A 23,512-nucleotide genomic window follows, 5' to 3' on the forward strand; every position below is an offset into this window, starting at 1 on the left:
TAACCTGAGGTACCACTGTACTCTGGTTGGCCTCTGTTATTTTCTCCTACCAATAGGGAGCCCACATAAGGACTCTATACAGGCTCTTGGATACCCCATAAGGGAAAAAGGGCAACAACACAAAATGGCACACATGCCCCACCTCTCCGCCAGGGAATAAGAGGAACAAAGATGGAATCACAGAATTGTAGAGTTGGAAGGGACGCCAAGGGTCATCTAGTCCACCCCTCTGCAATGATGCAGGAATCTCAGCTGAATAGATATCCACATCAAGATCTTGCCACGTGGGTGGGCTGGCCCTGGTCCTACTCTGAGGGTCTTCTGCTGGCACCTTCTGGGTGCATCGCCAAAGAAAAGGGTGTTGTTGTTGTTTAGTTGTTTAGTCGTGTCTGACTCTTCGTGACCCCATGGACCAGAGCACGCCAGGCACTCCTGTCTTCCGCTGCCTCCCGCAGTTTAGTCAAACTCATGCTGGTAGCTTCGAGAACACTGTCCAACCATCTCGTCCTCTGTCATCCCCTTCTCCTTGTGCCCTCCATCTTTCCCAACATCAGGGTCTTTTCCAGGGAGTCTTCTCTTCTAATGAGGTGGCCAAAGTATTGGAGCCTCAGCTTCAGGATCTGTCCTTCTAGTGAGCACTCAGGGCTGATTTCCTTCAGAATGGATAGGTTTGATCTTCTTGCAGTCCATGGGACTCTCAAGAGTCTCCTCCAGCACCATAATTCAAAAGCATCCATTCTTCGGCGATCAGCCTTCTTTATGGTCCAGCTCTCACTTCCATACATCACTACTGGGAAAACCATAGCTTTTACTATACGGACCTTTGTTGGCAAGGTGATGTCTCTGCTTTTTAAGATGCTGTCTAGGTTTGTCATTGCTTTTCTCCCAAGAAGCAGGCGTCTTTTAATTTCGTGACTGCTGTCGCCATCTGCAGTGATCATGGAGCCCAAGAAAGTAAAATCTCTCACTGCCTCCATTTCTTCCCCTTCTATTTGCCAGGAGGTGATGGGCCCAGTGGCCATGATCTTCGTTTTTTTTGATGTTGAGCTTCAAACCATATTTTGCACTCTCCTCTTTCACCCTCATTAAAAGGTTCTTTAATTCCTCCTCACTTTCTGCCATCAAGGTTGTGTCATCTGCATATCTGAAGTTGTTGATATTTCTTCCGGTAATCTTGATTCCGGCTAGGGATTCATCCAGCCCAGCCTTTCGCATGATGAATTCTGCATATAAGTTAACAGCTCTCAGCCAGCTGCTGACCTCCCCGTCCCTAACTCGCCCACCTACTTTTCCGACGGCATCTTTCACCCCTCAGGGTGCATATATAATAGACACCGCACTTTCCTTTTCAAGAAAGCATGCTCATTTACTAGGACAACACCGCCCCCCTCCCCATCTCTTAACCATAGAGCTAGGAATACCTCCCTCTTCCTAGCGATCACCAGGAAATACAGCAGCGGAGAGGAGGTGGAATAGGGGATTAAATCTAACTGGGACCTTCCTGTTCCCAGCAGCCCCCTGAGCTGAGCCGAGAGTTGAGCTGGAGTGCAATCGCTGCCGTGGCTCAGCCTCCTTTCTCTTGCCTAAGGTGGGGGTGGTGTCTGGAAAAATAAAAAGACATCAGAACGGGTTACCTTGCTTCCTTCATCTTCCCAGGGCAAGTGAGTTTGAACCGAAGGATCTGCGGGGGGGGGGGGGGGAGGATACCGGGAAGGGGAGGGGGGAAATCATTGCATTTGCAAGATTTGCAAGCAAGCGGAATTGGCAAGATTTGCAAAGGGAGCATCGCCAGGCACGACCTCCCTCCCTCTGCAAACCGCAGCCCGAGTGGGCAGCATTGCGCCCTTATTTTCACTTTGCAAAAGACTTTGCATGCTTATTATTGATCAGATTTCTTCCTTGCTTGCCACCCTTGATGAGAGTTTCCTTGTTCTTCCCATTGCTCCCGTCTCTCTCTGTCGTTCTCACGTCGGTGCAATCTCGAAATGGTTCCCTCTCTCCGGGGATGTGGCATCGCGGCTCAGATCTGCAGGATATCGGGGTCCGGCTGGCCGCCGATTGTCCCCCCCGCCTTCCTCCACCACCTGCTTGCTCGCCTCTGCCCCCAATGACATTGCTCGATCCCAAGATGGCCACCTCGGGCGAGATAGAAAGCTGTCATTTTCAAAGTTGCGGCTCCGGGGGTGCAGCGAGGCATCGCTGCGGGGCATCAAGTTAGAGGTTTCCGGGGCTGAGTAAGGCGGCCGTGGAGATGAGTCTTTTATCTTCCTGAGCGGTGCAAAATCGGGGGTGGGGATTTGGGGTACGGGAAGGTGCTGTTGGCTGGTTTTTAACTTTAGAAGACACTATTTAAAGCTCTCTCTAAGTACTGCGACTAACAGATTTATTGTGGCATGAGCGCAACAGCCACGTGATTGCTCTTTGTATTTGTTTGTGTGTGAGCAAGGAGCTTACACGGCCGTTCCTCTGTAATATGTCGTTATAAGGATGGTGCTGTGGGTGAAGCCACAGAGCCTAGGAATTGCAGATCAAAAGGTCGGCGGTTCGAATCCCCACCACGGGGTGAGCTCCCGTTGCTCGGTCCCTGCTCCTGCCAACCTAGCAGTTCGAAAGCACATCAAAGTGCAAGTAGATAAATAGGTACCACTCCAGCGGGAAGGTAAATGGCGTTTCTGTGCGCTGCTCTGGTTCGCCAGAAGCGGCTTAGTCATGCTGGCCACATGACCTGGAAGCTGTATGCCAGCTCCCATAAAGCGAGATGAGCGCCGCAACCCCAGAGTCAGCCACGACTGGACCTAATGGTCAGGGGTCCCTTTACCCTTTACCAGCATTGGGCTAGATGGGCCGATGAATGATGGGTGCAATTTATCTGGTATTTTATTTGAATGGTTCCTTTTGGTTCCTCCCTTAATAAAAGTGGAACAGAAATCAAGGTTTAAGTTGTATACTGGTCTTCCCCTGTATCTTTTCAGGAAATGCAGGGCTGGTAGCACTGAATCCTGCTTTGGGGCCCTGCACTACAATTCCCATCTTCCCTGACAGTTGGCTATACCGGCAGGGGCTAATGGGAGTTGGAATCCAACATCCGTGGAGGGACATGGGTTCTCCGTTCTCCATCCTCCATCTGCGGTAGTTTCAGAACAAAGTAGCTGATTCCGCATCTCGTGAGATAGGAGGCGTTCTCATGTTCCCAGTGAAAGGATGAGATTCAAATCACTGGTAACTGGAGTGCTTTTGCTTTGTATTCTGTGGTCAAGGCATAGTTTGATTTGGGAATACCCCTGGAACATATTTTCAAGGTTGGGGCTCAAACCCTGAAACGTGTTGAGGCACTACAAAAAGAGTGTTGCTTAACATGCGCAGAGTGCATTTTGGTCACCGCTGAGCAGGGTGGGCTTTACAGGACAGGGCTTTTAGATCAGAGCGTGCCATTTTGTGAAGCCTTGGCACTTTTCGGTGTAGAGGTTGAGTCCTCCCAAGTGGAGGTCATAGATTAGCAGAGCTAGACAGGCCTCGCTGTACCAGCATGGCTCCCACCAGAAGACAAGAGAGAGCATGGCTTGTTAGTCAGAGGAGAGGCTGTTCAATCACAAGCTGTAGACAATTATGTTCCCTTTCGCCCAGTACTGCTTGTTTGTGAACATCTGTTACCAACTCCAGAAATGCTTGATAGTTCCTCTGATTTCAACTCTCTCATTCCCCCCATAGCAGTAACATTCTGGCTTGGAGGGGGGAAAACCTCTTTGAGATGGACTGTGAAGACCCAGGTCGTGTGGAGATCCACAACTCAGATGATGGCGGGATTGTACGGAGAGTCTACGTAGGTGAGATGCTTGGCCCAGTTGCACATCGTGTGGATCCTATTATTGTTATTACAACATTTTTATTACGCCCTGGTCTGAACCACTGAGCCTAGGGCTTGCCGATCGGAAGGTTGGCGGTTCGAATCCCTGCAACGAGGTGAGCTCCCAATGTTCGGTCCCTGCTCCTGCCAACCTAGCAGTTTGAAAGCACATCAAAGTGCAAGTAGATAAATAGGTACTGCTCCAGCGGGAAGGTAAACTTGAAGTTGAACTTGAAATGTAGAAAAGGGTCGTGGGCAAACACACTAGCTATCATTTTGGTGTTTTGCATGCAGACAGGACAACCACTGGCAAGTTTAAACCAAACCAGCTTTTCCTGGCCACTTAGGGAAAATAGTAGGAATGGTGCAATACAACTAAGCCAAATGGGAGAAATTATACAAACTATCATAATAAATGTGGGTTGCACCATTAGCTTTTTCATAACACTCGGGTTATCTAGGAGCAGGTGTGCGGCTGTTTTTAAACTCAGCCCTGGTGGGTTCCCATTTTTGAAAGCCTCAGACTTAAAGACCTGTTCTTCTGACTTCTGGGGATCAGCTTGTGGGTCTTGGTGCATTGCTCCTGTGGCTGATCTATGTGGCTCTTTTCCCCTACAGCTGACAAAAGTGAAGATGATCTGGAGCACGAGACCATCCAATCCAGCATTCAGCATGGACAGTCCACCTGGAAGGCAAATTCCCAGCAGGAAGGATCAGCAGTGGACCGGCAGGGGAGCCCGCTAGCCCCTGACAGCTATGGCAAGGGCGAGGGGGCGGTTGCCGCTGCAGTGGTCTCGCGCTCCACCAAGCAGCGCCCCTTCATCTGCAACGAGTGCGGCAAGAGCTTCAGCCACTGGTCCAAGCTGCTGCGGCACCAGCGCACGCACACCGGCGAGCGGCCCAGCACCTGCACCGACTGCGGCAAGAGCTTCTCGCAGAACTCGCACTTGGTGCAGCACCGCCGCACGCACACCGGCGAAAAGCCCTACGTCTGCCGGGACTGCGGCAAGAGCTTCAGCTGGAGCTCCAATCTCATCCAGCACCAGCGCATACACACGGGAGAGCGCCCTTACACGTGCGGGGACTGCGGGCGCAGCTTCACCCAAAGCAAGAACCTGGCCAAGCACCGGAGGACGCACACGGGTGCCCGGCCGTTCCGCTGCCCCGAGTGCGGGCGGGGCTTTGCGCACACGGCTGGCTTGGTCAAACACCAGCGCCTGCGCCACGACACGGACTCTCCCATCGGGCACCCTTGCCCGGAATGCGGGCAGCGCTTCCGGGCACCTTCCGAGGTGGAGCGCCACCGCGTGGCTCACCATGGCGTCGCCCCCTCGGAGCCCTTCATTTGCGTGGAGTGCGGAGAGTCTTTCACCAAGAGAACCACGCTCATCCGCCACAAGAGAGTGCACAAGCCCATCTTTGTGCGCTGAGGTTTTTCGTTCCCCCGTGTGGGATAGGAATTCCAAACGTCGATGCCCAGGCTTGCGGCCTGAAGACTACAGGTTGCGGTCCAAAGTGACTCTGGACTGCAACCTGGGTGTTGCTTGACCAGGTCAGAGGCCCTGATGGGGCCAACGTGCAAAATCCACTGGGTGGTGACGAGGAAGAAGAGGAGGAGGAGGGAAGAAGAAGAGAAGACAGGGCTCAGAGCTTGAACTTCAGGCCCCTGTCGGGAGAGAGACTGGTTGCAGCCCAGATCTCGAACTGCCGGTGGGGCAGAATGACAGCGGAGCACAACTAACTCACCTGCTGAGAATCTACAGGCCCTAGACCCTCCTCCTGTACATACAATGTGTGTTGGGGGGGGGGATTCTTTAGTTAGAAGCCATAATAGAAAACCTTCAAGGGGAGGGAGGGGGAAGAGATCCAGTCAGCAAGTCTCCCTGAGACTTGGATGGAAGAAAGAATTCAGATGAGGAAGCATCTCGCAGCAGAACTGAGTTGCCTCAGGGAAGGAGCATGGACCATTGAGGCAGGGGAGATTGGACGGCGGTTGAGGAGGGGACAGGGAGATTGAACAAAACCTTGTGAAATAAAAGTTTTGTGTATCTCCTGATCTCAAAGTGCCAAACTCATTCTTTCTTTCAGAAGTTTGCGATCGAACAAGGGCAGTTTGAGAGACCAAGGTAGGCAATGTGGCGGAATGGGAAGATGGACCAAATTCTGAACAGGAGATGAACAGGACTGATAAAAAGGCCACTTACTGGGAGGCTGTGGTGGCTGATGGGCTGTACAGAAGAAGAAAAGGAGACACTATGGACTAGAAGATGTTTAAGCCCAACAAGAGAACATAGCAAGTCTTTTTTTGCAGTGCAGGGTACAAACTGGGCATCTGGGGCAGAACGTAGTTCATTTTAAAGCTGTTCCTTGTGTTTATGGCGATGGATTCTAGTTATGCAAAAGACAGTTTTCATAGATAGGTCTTGGTCTTCCCAGCCTCATGTTCCTCTCCTGATAAATACTTTTTGCATACCCACATTTCTCTACCTATCACTATATTACTACAAGCATACTTTATCAACTACAGTCAAGCAAAAACTACAGAGGATAGACCTCTACAATAGTAGTAACAGTATTATCTGGCCTATAAGCGAGTCCCTCAGATGCTGAGGGTTCCTGCAGGGGAGGGAAGTTGTTGTCTCCGCCCCCCCCCCCATAAAATGAAACATCTTTGCTTTCTGGTTTCCTGAGAAAACTTAGAAATACAGTGGTACCTCAGGTTACAGGAGCTTCAGGTTACAGACTCTGTTAACCCAGAAATATTACCTTGGGTTAAGAACTTTGCTTCAGGATGAGAACAGAAATCGTGCAGCGGCGGCGCAGTGGCAGCGGGAGGCCCCATTAGCTAAAGTGGTGCTTCAGGTTAAGAACAGTTTCAGGTTAAGAACGGACCTCCGGAACGAATTAAGTACGTAACCAGAGGTACCACTGTAGTCCTTCATCACACAGGGAGAAAAGTGAATGAGAGGTATACAGATTCAGGCTGCTGACACAACTACGAAATGTCTCTATATGGAGGAGATAGTACTAACGTGCTTTAGGATTGCAGGCTGAAAGTGTTAGGGGCTTATTGAATTCTATAGCTGCATTTGGATATAGCTCAACCATGGTTTAATGCAGAGACAGGGAAGCTGAGGCATTCCAGATGGTGTTGGACTCCCAGTTACTGGCCATGCTGGCGTAAGATGATGGGAGTTGAAAGTCCCAACTGGAGGCCCATGGGTTTAGCATTAACGGAATGAACTTCAGGAAGTCTGGATGTTCCTTGCCCTCTGGCGGAAGCAAGTAAGCTTCATAAACTTTGAGAGAAATTCAACATAGTGCTATGGCAATCATTCAGACAGTGCAAGCATTTCAGCTTTCCAGATGGAACAATCCCCCCCATGCTGTTCTGTGAGCTCTCCACCAAGCCAATTTGGGAAAGAGAAGGGACAAAGGCACTGGTGCTTGTGGGACTTGTTATATGAGTGCGCCCCTAAGGGTCTTAAGTTTGCTTCTGTCAACCAATCATTGTTACAATTAACTAGTTTGTCCAGGTTAAGATGGCACGGATGGTTGTACCTATTCTAAAACAAACAAAATGCTTCTGGACGACTCCTCGATGCTGCAGCAGAGGATAAGGGGGAAAGTATGTGAGTCCAATGCTTGCAGTGCTTTGTAACGCTAGGTAAACCAGCCCTATTGGATTTACTTTGGTATAAATATGCTTATGACTACACTAAGAGGGCCTTCTTGGTAGTGGCGCCCGCCCTGTGGAACACCCTCCCTTCAGATGTGAAGGAAATAAGGAGCTATCTTATCTTTAAAAGGCATCTGAAGGCAGCCCTGTTTAGGGAAGTTTTTAATATTTAATGCTGTATTGTTTTTAACACTCGATTGGAAGCCACCCAGAGTGGCTGGGGAAACTCAGCCAGATGGGCAGGGTATAAATAATACATTATTATTATTATTATTATTATTATTATTATTATTATTATACCTAGTGAATGTACAATCCAATACTCAGCCCTAGAACATAGACATATTCTCCCTCAATATCATTTCATACATATATCTGATTAATGTTATTTGCCCAAGATCTAAAGAGGTTAACAGCTGCTCACTTCTATTTCCCAGTTCCTTGCCTTCGCCTCCCATTTCTGAAGATCACACTAGCGGGTCCACACACATTGCATTTTCTCTCATCCTACCAATTTATTTTGTACAATTCCATTTACAAGTGACAAAAATTCCCCACTGGGCTTTAAAAATGAAAGGCCATCTCATGTCACAATCGGCAATACATAACAACCACCCCAAGAATAAAACTGGCGAAAGCCCGTCGCCTTAAAAGGATGGGATCCTCAAAATGGTCATTGTTCCCATAAAAGATTTTGTTATATCACAATCCTGTATTTATTAAAGCAACTAACGCCCCACCCCCTCCTCACCCTCAGCTGCACAGCTGAATGGACAGCTGCGTCCTGGGGCAGCAAAATCGGGTTTACATCACAAAATGGTGAACTGCGAAGGCATGTGTGTGACCAGTGTTTGCTAGGCCTTTGTTGCGGCTGCCTGTGAGGTCCCCGCTGCTGTTAGTTGCTGAATCTTATGGCTCATCATCTCTATTACAGCTGCAAAAGAAGAAACAAAGAAGAGTAAAGAACTTCACCCCAGCCACAGCTGCTCGGATCAAAATGGAGCCTCACCAATTCCAGGGCTTTGCCTGCCCTCAGGCCCCACCTTGCTTCATTGCGTGCTTCTCCTGGAGCGCCGGCTGGATTTTCTCCATCTGTTTCGTCAGGAAATCAATCTTCCTCTTGAAGAAATCTCTGGCGTCGTCCACTGACTGCAACATCAAATGCACTTGGTGGATATCCTCAAAATAGCTTTCTAGACAAAGGATGCTGAGCCAGACCCTTAAACCGCTAAGGAGGCATATTCAAAACAATTTTGAATTCTCCAATCTGGTGCCCTTCCAAATGCTGTGGACTACAACTCCCATCAGCCCCAGTCAGCAAAGGATGATGGGAGCTGTAGTCCAACAACATACGGGAGGCCTGACTTAAACCCTTAACCAGTCTGGTGTGCTCTGAATCATTTATACTCGCACCTGCCATAGAGTCTGTCTCTTTGGATATACGAAACCCCTGCTAAGAAATTTTACTAGACTTACTGGAACTGTTTGGCCTTCTCTTTCAAGTTTGTCAGACACAATGCCCAAAGAGGACATTTGTTCCTTTTCAGGTTAGGCCTATTCCAGTAACAAGTCTATTCATGGGCCATTTCATATTTGATGCCGGATGGTGTGGTCGCTATCAAAAAACATGGATCTATCTTAAAATGCTGAAAGGGCCCATGGCATCAGCTCCCCAGCAACACACAGTAATCCATACTATTGGACCAATCCACACTGGAATCCATTTACCAATCTTCTAGAGACAGCCAGAAAAAACAATGGGCAGAACTGAGCATCTGCTGGGACCAAAAACTGTTGAGGAGCCCATTGTTGGTCCCCAATTCCATTTTTCTTACTAATTCCCATGGAGGGAATGTGCTCTTCCAGGCACACTAGCAGCATAAATCTTTGATGCAATCTACAGGCACAGATATTACATACGAAATGGAAGCTTCCTCCTTAACAGAATTCTATTTTAATGAACTGAATAGAGCCAAAGTTTTATGAGTCATTGGAAGTAAGAGAGTGTGTTTCTGTATGAACTTAAGAATGCTTAGCTTATTTTTTTAGCTGTTATTTTGTTAATATTGTTATATAGGTTATAAATGCCTTGCTGATTTGTTAATCATATCATATGACTTATGCTGTTAATGTGATTCTTAGCTTATTTTCTAGTTGCTGGTTTGTTAGTATTGTAATTGTTTTGTTAATTATATTATATGATTTATGCTGTAATTGTGAGGTTCTATTATGTCATTTTTATTTATTGTTTGTAAGCCACTTTTGGGGTTCATTTGAATGGAAAAGCAGCAGAGAAATGCAATCCATCAAATCAAAACAATCCTATTTGTCAAGAAATCCCTTTCCCGGATCTCTGATTCAAATCCCGTTTATGAAGCCAGCTATGGTTATACAGTGGTATGGGAATGCAATTTGTACATTCTCAATGACATTGCCTCCCATCCCCTGGCCCAGATACAAATGATGGGAAATGTGACAAAGAGGGCGGGCTGATAAGCCTCCAGGGCCCCTCAAAAACTCATCCATATTGAGAGTCCCAGAAACAGTCCATTCAGGCAGAATACCAAAATCTGCCTTGAGAACGGTTCAACTCAACCCAACAGTTCAAGGCAAAAAGTACTGGAGCATTAGACCATAGCAGGCCCCAACATTTCACATGAACTCAAACCATGCAGCTGCTTTAATAACAATTTCACGTGAATCTCAAGAACAGATGTCTTACCTTTTCTACATAGTAACCTGTTCCTACATCTATCAAGACATTGGTAACATCAGAAAGCTTCCCAGGAACGTACATCTGTGAGAGAGGTTAAGGAAACGCAGAAGGAACAGGGAGGAACCATGTGACATGCAGGTAGCCCACAACCTGTGTATGGCTCTTCCATGTGGACCACAGGGATGCCCAAGCTACCATGTGCTAGATTGATGTCTTACCAACGGACGGAATGACAGCCAATACATAGAAGCTCAATCCAGACAAGACTGGATATTTTACCTTGATTGGTCAACAGCAGCCCAGTGAGCTGTTTTAGCCTGAAGATGCAAATGATCTTTAAGCCTGAGGTTGCAGCACCACATGATATGATGAGGTCACAGTTATAAGCTGACATCACGGACACTCAAGTCTCCATTATGACATATGTAAAATATCCAACATTATTAAAGGCATGAGTTGTCAAAACAACTGGGGATACAGTTCCCAAGGGGTGCCTTCTCCAATTGCAGCCGGCTTACTTAAACCATTCAACTTTCGTTTAAACAAATGTGTACCGCTTATTCCAAAACCAATCATTTGTCCAAAAACAGTTGGGGTAAAAAGGTAAAGGTAAAGGGACCCCTGACCATTAGGTCCAGTCGTGACCGACTCTGGGATTGCAGCGCTCATCTCGCTTTATTGGCCGAGGGAGCCAGCGTACAGCTTCTGGGTCATGTGGCCAGCATGACTAAGCCGCTTCTGGCGAACCAGAGCAGCGCACGGAAACGCCGTTTACCTTCTCCCCGGAGCGGTACCTATTTATCTACTTGCTTTCAAACTGCTAGGTTGACAGGAGCAGGGGCCGAACAATGGGAGCTTACCCCGTCGCGGGGATTCGAGCCGCCGACCTTCTGATCGGCAAGTCCTAGGCTCTGTGGTTTAACCCACAGCGCCACCCGCGTCCCTAACAGTTGGGGTAGTTGGACGAAAATCAAGAACCACGGGGAATAGGAGTACGCAAGTGCTGAAGATAAAAAATCCAGACGGCCAGTGCAAGATGTATCTGCTCAACCCAGCTGCTGAACAACTCCCAAAGGCTAAAGCCTTTTACTCTGAACCCTGAAACGGGCTCCAGAGAGAACTAAGACGTTTCTACTCTTCTAATAAGGTATCTCCACAAATGTGGTCAGATGAGAGGATGGAAGGATTCTATGAGAGATGCTGCTCCCTGAAAAGTTTTATGCCAAGGCTCGGGAGCCTGTGGCTCTCCAGATATTGTTGGACTTCAACTCCTTTTAGGCCCATCCAACAAGGCCAATGGTTAGGATGATGGGAGCTGTAGTTCAGCAACATCTGCAAACCACAGGTTCCACGTGCCTGTTCTAGACACTTTGTTGCAGATTAATGCAACGGTCAAATTATAGGAAAAGAATGGCTGCTTAAGGGAGAAAGGTTTTGCGCGGTAGGCTGTGTTGCTGCCATACCAACAACTCCTTGCAGAAAGGATACAGAGCTGGAAAGTGGGACCAGTAGCTCTTTACCTGATGAGACAAAAATATAGGACTTTTACATTACAGAGCATCTCCACAATAATGATTTGTCAAAGTCAGAATCCAATTGTGCCATGTAATTTATTGGTTACTTTTGTAAAACATAAAAAAACACATCTGAGTTGAAGGAACTACCATTGAGCTCCTTCATATCATCTTTCATACCATTTTCTAAGAAACCACAGTAAGGTATGTTTCGCTCATATTCTAAGGAGTAGAACAAGGAAGATGTTTGACCTAAAGTTAACACAATCATTATACATCACTACTAACTTTTAGTATTTGTGTCAATGTTCTGCATTTTCATTGTTGTAACCCACTTTGGATTCCTCTTTTTCGGGGGCGGGAAATCAGAATATAAATTTTAAAATAAAGAGTCACTTGCCTTCATTGGTTTTATTCAAAACTGTCAGACAGTCCTTGGCTTCCACATATTTTGTCTGCACCACCTTAAGTTGTGCAATGGATGAAGAAAGGAACTCCACTTCCTATAGAAGGCATACAAAAATCAAGGCTCAGCATCAAATAACTTTGTTGCCACCAGGGGCCACTATTCTACTATATGTACTACAAACATTACTCTAGTTATGGTGGGATATTGCTTCAATGAAACACCAACTGCTCCCATCAAAAAGCCCTGTAAGCGTTGGAGGACACTCACAAAGTTCTGCAATCACTTGGAGGAGGGGAAAGACTACAAAATGAGGGGGGTGATTCATCCCTCACTTCCCAATCTCTTAACAGGAAGATAACATCAAAATGTTGAAAGGATTACTGAAGTGAAGAAGACAATGAAGACTGAGGCTACCTGATCTTCCCATAGCATCACAAACCAGGTCAAGGAAGTGATAAAAAAAGAAAGCATGCATTTACTACACAAATATTTGCAAGGGATTGAATCTCCACAGTAAAGAGGTAGGTAGGTTACCAAAAAATCTAAAGTTCATGGAGATCCAATCTTACTCAAAGCCCTCTGCTTCAAAAGCAGTATGGTACTCCTGAGAGTAAGGTAAAGGGAACCCTGACCATTAGGTCCAGTCGTGGCCGACTCTGGGGTTGCGGTGCTCATCTCGCTTTAGTGGCCGAGGAAGCCAGCGTACAGCTTCTGGATCATGTGGCCAGCATGACTAAGCCGCTTCTGGCGAACCAGAGCAGCACACGGAAACGCCGTTTACCTTCCCCCTGGAGCGGTACCTATTTATCTACTTGCACTTTGACGTGCTTTCAAACTGCTAGGTTGACAGGAGCAGGGGCCGAACAATGGGAGCTCACCCCGTCGCGGGGATTCGAACCACCGACCTTCCTAGGCTCTGTGGTTTAACCCACAGCGCCACCCGCGTCCCCTCCTGAGAGTAGGGATACCCAGATCCGCTGAGGCTCAGATCCTGAGCTTCACAGGATGGTGAGGCAGGAAGCTCAGAGGCGTCCACTAAATGCTGCTCAAGTGAAGAATTTAGCTTTCTCTTCCCACCCCCAGCCCTTGATTCTGGCCCTTCTCCCTTCCACTGGAGACCTTGCAAAAAGGAGGCCGAGCTGCGTCCTCATCCACACTGGATGAGAGGGAGCTGGGCATGTTTAGCCTGGAGAAGAGGAGGTTAAGGGGTGATATGATAGCCATGTTCAAATATATAAAAGGATGTCACATAGAGGAAGGAGAAAGGTTGTTTTCTGCTGCTCCAGAGAAGCGGACACGGAGCAATGGATCCAAACTACAAGAAAGAAGATTCCACCTAAACATTAGGAAGAACTTCCTGACAGTAAGAGCTGTTCGACAGTGGAATTTGCTGCCAAGGAGTGTGGTGGAGTCTCCTTCTTTGGAGGTCTTTAAGCAGAGACTTGACAACCATATGTCAGGAGTGCTCTGATGATATTTCCTGCTTGGCAGGGGGTTGGACTCGATGGCCCTTGTGGTCTCTTCCAACTCTATGATTCTATGACTGGGGAGCATGCTCCCACTGAGTCCCGTAGAACGTACTTTCAAGTATCATAGAATTGTAGAGTTGAAACGAACTCAAAGGGTCATCTAGTCCAACCCCTGCAACACAGGAATCTCAAATAAAGCGTCTATGACAGATCAAAAACCTCCAAGGAAGGAGCACCCACAACTTCCCAAGGGAGTCCCATCCACTATCGAACAACTCTTAGCTGTCAGAAATTACTTCCTTATGTTTAGCAGGAATCTCGTTTCTTGTAACTTGAATCCGTTGCTTCGGGTTGTGGCCTCTGGAGCAAGCTCGCTCCATCCTCCATGTGACAGCCCTTGAGATAGTTGAAGGTGGCAATCCTAACTCCTCTCGGTCTCTTCTTTTCCAGGTTAAACATACCTAACCCCCCTCGACCATTCCTCATTTTGCTGGGTTTCCAGACCCTCGATCCGCCCTCCTTTGCTTCTAAGCATCTTTCTTAAACTGTGGTGCCCGGAATCGGACACAGTTCTTCCAGGCGTGGTCTGACCCAAGGCAGAATAAGAGCAATCCGATGACTTCCCTTGATCCCCGGGGCACTGTATTTCCGCTGAGGCGGCCTAGGACAGCATTGGCCTTTTTTGATGATGTGGTGTGATTATTCTTGTTTGAATTGTGACCCAAACTTTAATGGCAAATTAACAGCACCCATGCATTTTTAAAAACCATTATGTACAGTGGTACCTCAGGTTAAGTATTTAATTCGTTCCGGAGGTCTGTTCTTAACCTGAAACTGTTCTTAACCTGAAGCACCACTTTAGCTAATGGGGCCTCCTGCTGCCGCTGCGCTGCCGGAGCCCGATTTCTGTTCTCATCCTGAAGCAAAGTTCTTAACCTGAGGTACTATTTCTGGGTTAGAGGAGTCTGTAACCTGAAGCGTATGTAACCTGAAGCGTATGTAACCTGAGGTACCACTGTATTTTGTTTTCTACAGGACACACTGCTTTCAAAACACGGGCATAAATGGAACCTGTAAGACACACTTGAATTTTTCCTTGCCATGGGGCATTTCAAAAATGCCTTAAATCGAGTGTGGGGAACCTGGCGGTTGGGACTCCAACTCCCATCATCCCCGACCACTGGCCATGCTCGCTGGGGCTGATGGGAGTCGCAGTCCAGCGGAGCCTTGGAAGGTGGTATTTTTGTGGGGCGGGGAAAGGGAAGCCAAGGTCCCCCATCTCTGCCTTAAATCCCCGATTCATTTCCTACCCCAGGCTGCCTTAGGCGCGGCCGCCCAGCCTCCCTCTCCCGCCTCAGGCTAGTTTGAGCGGGAAGCGGCCGGCCGTTCATTCCCCACCCCACCCTCTCGCCCCCACTCGCTAAGGCTCGTTTCCTCACCTGGTCCAGCTGGTTCTTCAGCACCTCCAGCTGCGGCAGCGAAAGCTCCGTGATGTTCACCTGCTGCGCCATCTTGGGAGGCGAGGGGGGGGGGAAGGCGTCCTCTCCAGCCGGCGGAGTCTATGATCAGTTCGCCTATTGGGACTCGGCACCTACCGGAAGCTCCGCCCCGCCTCCCTAGCAACGGCCAAAGAGGAAAGAGCCAGCCGGCAATGCCGCACGCCGCCCTCACTTCCGGTTACATGTCGACGTCCTTCTCCTGCGGGGCGAGAAGGCGAGGAGCTACATAGAGAATTTATGTAAGGATGTCCAGGCCCGGCCCAGCGATTCGTGATCCGGCTCAAAGTTGTTTTGCTCCGTTGGACGAACCTGTTTCTTAATTTTTGTTAAAATCAGTGGAAGGGGAGACTGGGGAGGGAGCTTGTGACTTTGCAGATAAAAGGGAGTGGAGTTGACACTCTAAAAAAGGCTGCATAACAGGCAGAAGGGGAAGAAATGGAGGCAGTGAGAGATTTTACTTTCTTGGGCTCCATGATCACTGCAGATGGTGACAGCAGTCACAAAATTAAAAGACGCCTGCTTCTTGGGAGAAAAGCAATGACAAACCTAGACAGCATCTTAAAAAGCAGAGACATCACTTTGCCAACAAAGGTCCGTATAGTTAAAGCTATGGTTTTCCCAGTAGTGATGTATGGAAGTGAGAGCTGGACCTTAAAGAAGGCTGATCGCCGAAGAATGGATGCTTTTGAATTATGGTGCTGGAGGAGACTCTTGAGAGTCCCATGGACTGCAAGAACATCAAACCTATCCATTCTGAAGGAAATCAGCCCTGAGTGCTCACTGGATCCTGAAGCTGAGGCTCCAATACTTTGGCCACCTCATGAGAAGAGAAGACTCCCTGGAAAAGACCCTGATGTTGGGAAAGATGGAGGGCACAAGGAGAAGGGGACGACAGAGGACGAGATGGTTGGACAGTGTTCTCGAAGCTACCAGCATGAGTTTGACCAAACTGTGGGAGACTGTGGGAGACAGGAGTGCCTGGCATGCTCTGGTCCATGGGGTCACGAAGAGTCGGACACGACTAAACAACAACAGGCAGAAATGCCACAGCATTGTTTCTTCATGATGGGGTGGTACGACTATTCTTGTTTGTGATCCAAACTTTAATGGCAAACTAACAGCACCCATGCATTTTTGTAAACCATTTGTATTTTGTTTTCTACAGGACACACTGCTTTCAAAACACTGGCATAAATGGAACCTGTAAGACACACTTGAATTTTTCCTTGCCATGGGGCATTTCAAAAATGCCTTTTAAAAAAAAGTCATCTTAAGCTCTAGTTTCTTTTGGGACGAGGCAGGCATACATGTTTCAAAGCATTGTCACCAAAGGGAGTTTCTAGGCCTGCCCACTTCTGATTTTTACACCAGTGCCTGTATATTTTCTCTTAACTCGTGGAGAAATTCTACTATTTATGACCCAGAATCTGAATAATCAAATCAGGAGGCCCTTGGGCAACTCATCGCTGGATGAGGTGGAGGTTTTTCCATCACCTTAACTGTAAAAGGTAGTTTTAGTTGTGTTCAATGAAGCCTGTTTGTAAGAACATAGTTGTAGGGTGCCATATCTCAATTTATCTATGCCAACCCTCCAGGAACTGCCAAAGGGAAACAATTAAAACCAAGCAATACAAATATGAACAGGGGCATGGAAATAAAAGGACTTTTCATGTACTGAGATCCTAGAGAGATTAATACTTTAGTATGTCCATTTCTGTTTTTCGAATGGAAACGGGGGGCGGGGGGAGCCTTTGGTGTTGACTGAAGCTCAGCTTTGAGATGCTTTGTAATATAACCTGTCATTTATAGGTTAAGGTAAGCAGTACAATCCATAAAAAACAGCCTTTCCCAAGCTGGTATCCTCCAGATGTTTTTGGATTACCACTCCCTTCGACCTCAACCAGTGATCATAGAAAATGGATCCCCTCATGATATGGAGGGTATCAGGGTTTTAACACACACACTTTGCATGCCTCTGACATTCAAAGTTGGTTCTGGTGCTAAGCTCCAGAACTATTCTTCACCCTGTAACTACCAACCCTCATCAAGGAAAGTAGCATTTAAATTCATATCAAAACCGAACACAAGACATTTGATTACTAGAACACTGTGATACATGAGAGAAAAGGATCACCTTCATTATTCTTCCAGACATCCAATATTCTTTCCAAACATCCCACACGTTGTGGCTATAGTAAAAATATCACACATCTCTCTGGGATGCAAGTTGCATTCCTAATGGTGGTACTGGGGGGCCATTTATGTTACCTGGTCCTTGTCTGTGTGCTACTAAATCATTTGTAACAGGTTACATAGCACAAAATTATTGAATATCCTAGTGCAAAACCTGGGGACTATCAAGGGCGCTCAATTTTACATTTGTAAAGCAAAATCTGGAAGTGCCTAACTATCTGCTGAGAAAAATACATTTATTCTAGAGCTTTTGAAATGAAGCAGCTTGGTTTCTCTGGTGGTCTGGGGCACACCTACAATAAATCCAGGAATTGTCTATACAGCTCTATGCTCCTATTTCTGTAGACAAAACTGTGCCTAAGGTTAGTATTCTTTGAAAGGTTCTGCATCAAGAACCTTTTATGACTTAATGTGGGAACATGTGCATATTATGCAACATTCTTCTTTTTTGTTGTTGCTATTTTTGTTTTAAACTGTTCAGTGTAATTCTCCTGTTCTGCTCATCATGGTGAGGGGGTAAGGAGAAGATGGTGTGGGGGTATTATAAACCCACAAGAGAAGATAGACAGGCATGCAGTAGCTGCTTAGGTCAAACCAGAACAGAATATTAAACCAGCATGGTCAAGTGCTAGAATGGTAAATCCATGTTCGATTTTAGAAAGACCCAGGAATCATCAGCCAGCACTAGATTTTTGTCACCTGTTCCAAGCTTAACCAGTTTTTCTCCCCCCTCTGCCAAACCCACACACACTTTATTTGTTATAACTTTTATTCAGGCTTTGAAACATTAAAATACAAATCAATTTTAAAATAACTTAATTAATCACTGGAAATGCAAACTGTACACTGTGCAAACACTACATATTGCAAAGAGCAGCAGCTTAACTAGGAGCATCCCGTGTAAAGGCAGTGCAGACTTTCCACTGAAGGTCAGGTAAGGTAGTTGGTGACCAGCCCAGCTTGCATAAGGCCAGATATTTTATCCTTCTCCCCAGCAGCAGTTTCCATTTAAGGCAGTTCAGCGTTTACACAACAACAACAAAAATAGTAATTTGAGTCCTTTCAAATCCCTCCCACCAGAAACCAGGTATCATGCTTTTGCCCTGTTTTCTACTGCAGAGACACTGGTAAGCCATAGGCTATTGGGGCAGCACCAATCATATATTTGAGTCTGGGGGCATGGCGGGACTGTATGACATATTGGAGGAATGGAGCTCCTGAACCTGCCTTGAGCCAGTTCTTCAGAAGTGCTTCCATGTAGCGATCGATGTCTCGGTCAGTTACATCCCAGAGGTTACCCAGCACTAGGGGACTAGGGGTTGAGGGAGAAGGAGAGAGAGATCACATGTACAGGTCATTAAAAATATATATATCTAAATCCTATGTATATAATAGGTGTCCAAACAAAGCATGAAACTTCTAGCTTCCCCAGAAATGACTAGGGGAAATTATGCCATGGGCTTCATTGCCCCAGGCAAAATTTATTTCAGGGTCAAAGCTAGCAGTCAGCAACTCATTTTCTCTTTTGTCTATTCCTTTCTCTCTCCCTAACAGTTAGGCTGAGAAAAAACCCTTTTCTTCTGGGGATGAGGAGCACAAGGTCCTGGGGAAGATCTAAAAGGCATGGTAGGCCACCACAGGCTCACAGACTGGGGGTCCCCACCTGTGGTCTAGGGCCAGAGCTGGGGAACCTGTGGCCATTCAAATATTGCTCAGCTACAGCTTCCATCAGCCCAAGCCAGAATGGCATATTGTAACGAATGTCGACAGCTGCAGTCCAGTAACATCAGGAGGACCTCAGGTTCCTCCTCTACCACTGGTCTAGGACCAGAAGCATGGAATCTTATCAAGATCTGCCTCCTGGGCAGAATTTGACAGGTGGGTGGAGTCCCCCCCCCCCCCCAAGATGCAAGGATTGCTGACTCATTTGATAAAGAGAGGCAGGGCCAGCAAAGGATGCGGTAACTTACCAGCCTGCCATCAGGAACCGGAGGACAGCACCAGTTCCTTCCAGGTTGCCCTGCACTGCTAGGACAGCACTGCTGCAGCCGAAAAGAAGTGCCACGGCCCTGCAGTCCACTCTCAGGATGGTGTCCACAAAACGGGCACCAGCACCATGCCCAGCGTAGCTACAGGAAGGAAAGAACCATAATAAAGTAAAACAAAACACAAGCCCACTTGGACCAGAAGCATAACTCTCCCCTCTTCCACAGCCTCCGCTGCCTGCCACAGAAAAGCAGGCTTAAGTGGCAATCCATGCGGCCTCAGTGAATGCAAACAAGGGATTGTGTAACGCACCAACCCGTTTACATTCCGGAGGGGGTTTCGTGTCTGGCACTAAAGCTGGGCCCTCATGAGCAACTTGAACAGACATCCTGCATCTCTAGGGGAACAAGGGTTGCTGGGAGATTGCACCCCACCTTCTCTAACGATGACCACTGCAGAAAGCGTGTGGGCGGGCGGCCAAGGAACATAGGAACCTGGTTCCAGACACTAGCTAGATGACATGCTCAAGTAACACCAGTCATGGATGGCAGTGGTCTTATGAATCATTGACCTGGCATTGCACAGCAGCACCTTCAGGTCATGTGGGTATCCCTTGCTGACTCCAGTATCCGTCCAGTCAGGACCAAACCCAGTATGGGGTAACTGCGCCCCTGAAGGACCAGGTGCGCAGCCTGGGACTCACAGCTCTCCATGGAGGCGCAGGTCAATTCTGTGTCCAGGATAGCTGTTTATCAGCTCCATCTGGTACGCAGGCTGAGACCCTACCTGCCCGCAGACTGTCTCGCCAGAGTGGTGCATGCTCTAGTTATCTCTTGCTTGGAATACTGCAATGCGCTCTATGTGGGGCTACCTTTGAAGGTGACCCAGAAACTACAACTAATCCAGAATGCGGCAGCTAGACTGGTGACTGGGAGCGGCCGCCGAGACCATATAACACCGGTCTTGAAAGACCTACACTGGCTCCCAGTACGTTTCTGAGCACAATTCAAAGTGTTGGTGCTGACCTTTAAAGCCCTAAACGGCCTCGGTCCAGTATACCTGAAGGAGTGTCTCCACCCCCATCGTTATGCCCAGACACTGAGGTCCAGTGCTGAGGGTCTTCTGGCAGTTCCCTCGCTGCGAGAAGCCAAGTTACAGGGAACCAGGCAGAGGGCCTTCTCGGTAGTGGCACCCGCCCTGTGGAACGCCCTCCCACCAGATGTCAAAGAGAAAAACAACTACCAGACTTTTAGAAGACATCTGAAGGCAGCCCTGTTTAGGGAAGCTTTTAATGTTTAATAGGTTATTGTATTTTAGTGTTCTCTTGGAATTATTATTATTATTATTATTATTATTATTATTATTATTATTATTTAACACTAGGGAGATTGCTTTGCACTTCCAGCATACAAATGTTGCTCTGTGGCTGAAAGAGGGAGGAAGTTTGGGTGGGCATTCTGGCCTGTAGTTGGTCGGAGGAACAGGGGCAACTAGGAGGTCAGTCTCTGCTCTTGCTGGCTGGGGCTGGTGGGAGTTGGAGCCCAGAGGTTCCTTGCTCCTGTTGAGAGGAAGAACATCTCTTCATTTTATCAATGTCAGGCTGATCTCCCTCTATTCATCCCCCTCCCCACTCCACTTCCTTAATGAGTCTTAAATTGCAAGCCTGAAAGACAGGGGCTGTGCCTTATTCTGATTCAACACACTGCCTATTTAATGTAGGTTCATAGGAAAATAAGCATGCAATGATTTCAAGAGTGGAGTCTCCTTTAAACCAAGGGAGACATATTAAAGGGTCATTAAGTTGCCTGATGGTAGTTTAGGGAAGCTTTTAATGTTTAATAGGTTATTGTATTTTAATATTCTGTTGGAAGCCACCCAGAGTGGCTGGGGAAACCCAGCCAGATGGGCGGGGTATAAATAATAAATTATTATTATATATTATTATTATAAGTAGCTGGGGATGATTAAGAAGAGGAGCTCATCTGCCCCTGGTTTTTGAAGTCTAATTTTCACACACCCCGTTCCTGGGTTATTATGTGCTCATGTTCAGTAGTGAAAGGACCAGACAACAGTGTTAAATACCTTTAAAAATAACTTGGTTCTATCACTATATGTTTCTCTTTCCCTCTATCTTGCTTCTCTTGAGATGCCTTAGCTCACGTTTTTCAGGGCCCTACTAGGCAAACCTGCCTAGAAGGACCTGGTCATCTGTCATGGATGCTTTAACTGAGTTTCCTGCAGTGTGGGGGGTTGGACTTGATTACCCTTGGGGTCCCTTCCAACTCTGCAATTATTTGATCTTGCACAAGAAGAGCAAAGAGCAAAATAGAGGAGAATACTGCCCAGGTGTCATGTCAATACAGACACAAAATGCGTTGGTCCTACCTCAATAGTTATGAGTTAAATTTGTCAATTGCCCCCAAGCAGCATGCTTTCCTGTCCCCCCCCCCCCCGTGTAAGGATGTCAGCAAGATAGGATCAATGCAATCTCCATCACTGGCTTAGGCAGCACTACATGATGTATGTACTCACATATAGAGATCGCGTTCTTCAAGAGCCGACGGCACTTGGTCTGCACTGGGACTCTCTCCTACCACTCCTGTCCATCCAGGCTCACTACCAAGCAATTGCCGGGGGGGGGGGGCAGAGAAGAAACATTAGACAGTTAGTAAGAAGGGCAATTTGTCTAGCACCAGGGGTAGGGCAGCAGATTGGACTACAGTTCTCACAATACCTAGCCATTATGCTATGTTGAGCTGACGGGAGTTGGAGACATCAACAAAATCTGGATAGCTACAGATTCCCCATCCCTAGTCAAGCAGACTTTGTAAATTCCGGTGGACCCCAAATCAGCCTGCTGGTAACCCGTGCGGGGAAATCCGGCTTCGAAAAGACCTCTGCGTGACTTGTGCACACATGCAGATAATTACCTCTGAAACCAGTCTTTGAACATTCTCTCCGTCCCAGGAAGGTTTGTGTGTGGATTCAAGACATAAAAGGTGCTGCTGCTGTTGACACCGCGGTTTAGGATAGTCTCTTCCTGATACTGTTAAAAGCAGATCAGAAAAACAGCTTTATTAGATGGGATAAAGGCAGAGGTTTTGGTACAGGGAAGAGATTTCAGCCCGCAAAGGTTTTTGCTAGATGTAGCCTTGGTACAATGAGTGTGTCATCTCCAGGGCCAGAAAGGGGGGGGGGTTGAGAAGAAGAGTGAAAGTAAGTAGTGGTTTCTAGCGGGCAATACCAGGCTCATTGCTCCTTCCCATGACTAGCAACAACCTGAAGTCACCCCGTTAAATCTGCAAGCTGACTTAACACAAAACACAGAACTAAGCTTCCAAAAGGTGCTGAACTGAAATCTATTAGGGAAAAACACAAGCACGCAGCCTTGCTTGAATCTAGTGAGCTCAATGTCTCATTCAGAATCTGGGGAAAGGGGCCAAGGGATCCTGGATCGAAGCTCAGTTCATCCACCAGCACACATCTCTCCTCACTTCCTCCAAAACTTGCAACCTATGAAAAGTAAAACCACATACAGTGCCCCAGAGACAGATAGCTAGGATCCCTTTGTAGGGCACTTGGGCAAATTGAGCCATGCTTCATTACACAGAGGAAGCAAAAGCAGCCTAATGTCACCTCTTACTCCGTTTCACAGGTCTTTTAAATAAAGGTATTTCCTAGCCGCTACTAAATATCCTTTTCACGAATCACCAAGAAGGCAGACATGGAGCATCGTGCAAACAAAAGCTGCGCTACTTAACAAAGCTAACGTTGCTGTAGCTATTCAATCCATCTTTAAAAAGGTGTAGGACAAAAACTACGTCTGGATCATGCCTTTGTGCCTTGGGCAGGGCAGGGGAGTTCTTTATACCTTTTTTGTAAGAGAATAGCTGAGCAGGAACCGCAGAGATGGTAACCGGGTCACGGAATGGTTTTTCAAGCATGGCATGTTTTCCCAGGGAAGCTTTTGCAGGTGCTGGGGGGGGGGGGAAATGATCAGAAATTAAGCCTTGATCTCCCCTCCGTACAAGAGGGGACTGCTGGGCTCCTTCAATGGAGTAACCTCAGTCGGGGTGGGGGGAGGTTGGGGGACATAATTCCAGCCCATTAAGGGAAGCCAAGGATGCCTTATCACCAGCCCTCCAATATCTGGCAGGCTGCTTCTGACCTGGACCGCCAGGGAAAGGAAAGCAATGAGCTGAA

General features: G+C 47.4%; 3 protein-coding genes across 7 annotated transcripts in view; 1 reads left to right on the forward strand and 2 right to left on the reverse strand.

Moving 5' to 3' along the window:
- The first annotated feature begins 45 nt into the window (after positions 1-45).
- Positions 46-8,564, forward strand: LOC308471070 (uncharacterized protein). 5 transcript variants are annotated; one of them, XR_013982697.1, is made up of 5 exons: positions 46-1,661; positions 3,709-3,824; positions 4,463-5,636; positions 5,933-5,970; positions 8,458-8,564. XR_013982697.1 is itself a non-coding variant. In XM_080995002.1 (3 exons), exons 2-3 carry the CDS (start codon positions 3,749-3,751, stop codon positions 5,272-5,274), a joined length of 888 nt encoding a protein of 295 aa, XP_080851128.1. In that variant the 5' UTR covers positions 1,441-1,588; positions 3,709-3,748; the 3' UTR covers positions 5,275-5,900. The 5 variants fall into 5 exon arrangements, 3 of the variants coding, with proteins under 3 accessions (XP_080851128.1, XP_080851127.1, XP_080851126.1); XR_013982698.1 differs by lacking the exon at positions 8,458-8,564 and having other exon boundaries at positions 5,933-8,300; XM_080995002.1 differs by lacking the exons at positions 5,933-5,970; positions 8,458-8,564 and having other exon boundaries at positions 1,441-1,588; positions 4,463-5,900.
- On the reverse strand, positions 8,014-15,229 carry PFDN5 (prefoldin subunit 5). Its single transcript, XM_080995116.1, has 6 exons — positions 15,071-15,229; positions 12,154-12,256; positions 11,728-11,759; positions 10,246-10,320; positions 8,567-8,672; positions 8,014-8,457 (listed from the first exon to the last, which is right to left on the reverse strand). Exons 1-6 carry the CDS (start codon positions 15,140-15,142, stop codon positions 8,378-8,380), a joined length of 468 nt encoding a protein of 155 aa, XP_080851242.1. The 5' UTR covers positions 15,143-15,229; the 3' UTR covers positions 8,014-8,377.
- Positions 15,230-18,074: 2,845 nt separating this feature from the next.
- Positions 18,075-23,512, reverse strand: part of ESPL1 (extra spindle pole bodies like 1, separase) — a 42,083-nt gene continuing 36,645 nt past the window's right edge. Inside the window, exons 27-31 of the mRNA XM_080994335.1 lie at positions 23,181-23,285; positions 22,240-22,355; positions 21,842-21,925; positions 19,294-19,452; positions 18,075-18,635 (exon numbers count right to left, since the gene is read on the reverse strand). Coding sequence (XP_080850461.1) covers positions 18,434-18,635; positions 19,294-19,452; positions 21,842-21,925; positions 22,240-22,355; positions 23,181-23,285 — 666 coding nt within the window. The 3' untranslated portion in view covers positions 18,075-18,433. The remainder of the gene's footprint in view (positions 18,636-19,293; positions 19,453-21,841; positions 21,926-22,239; positions 22,356-23,180; positions 23,286-23,512) is intronic.

Source organism: Podarcis pityusensis (assembly GCF_964106645.2).
Source record: "Podarcis pityusensis genome assembly, chromosome: 2".
Taxonomy (NCBI): domain Eukaryota; kingdom Metazoa; phylum Chordata; class Lepidosauria; order Squamata; family Lacertidae; genus Podarcis; species Podarcis pityusensis.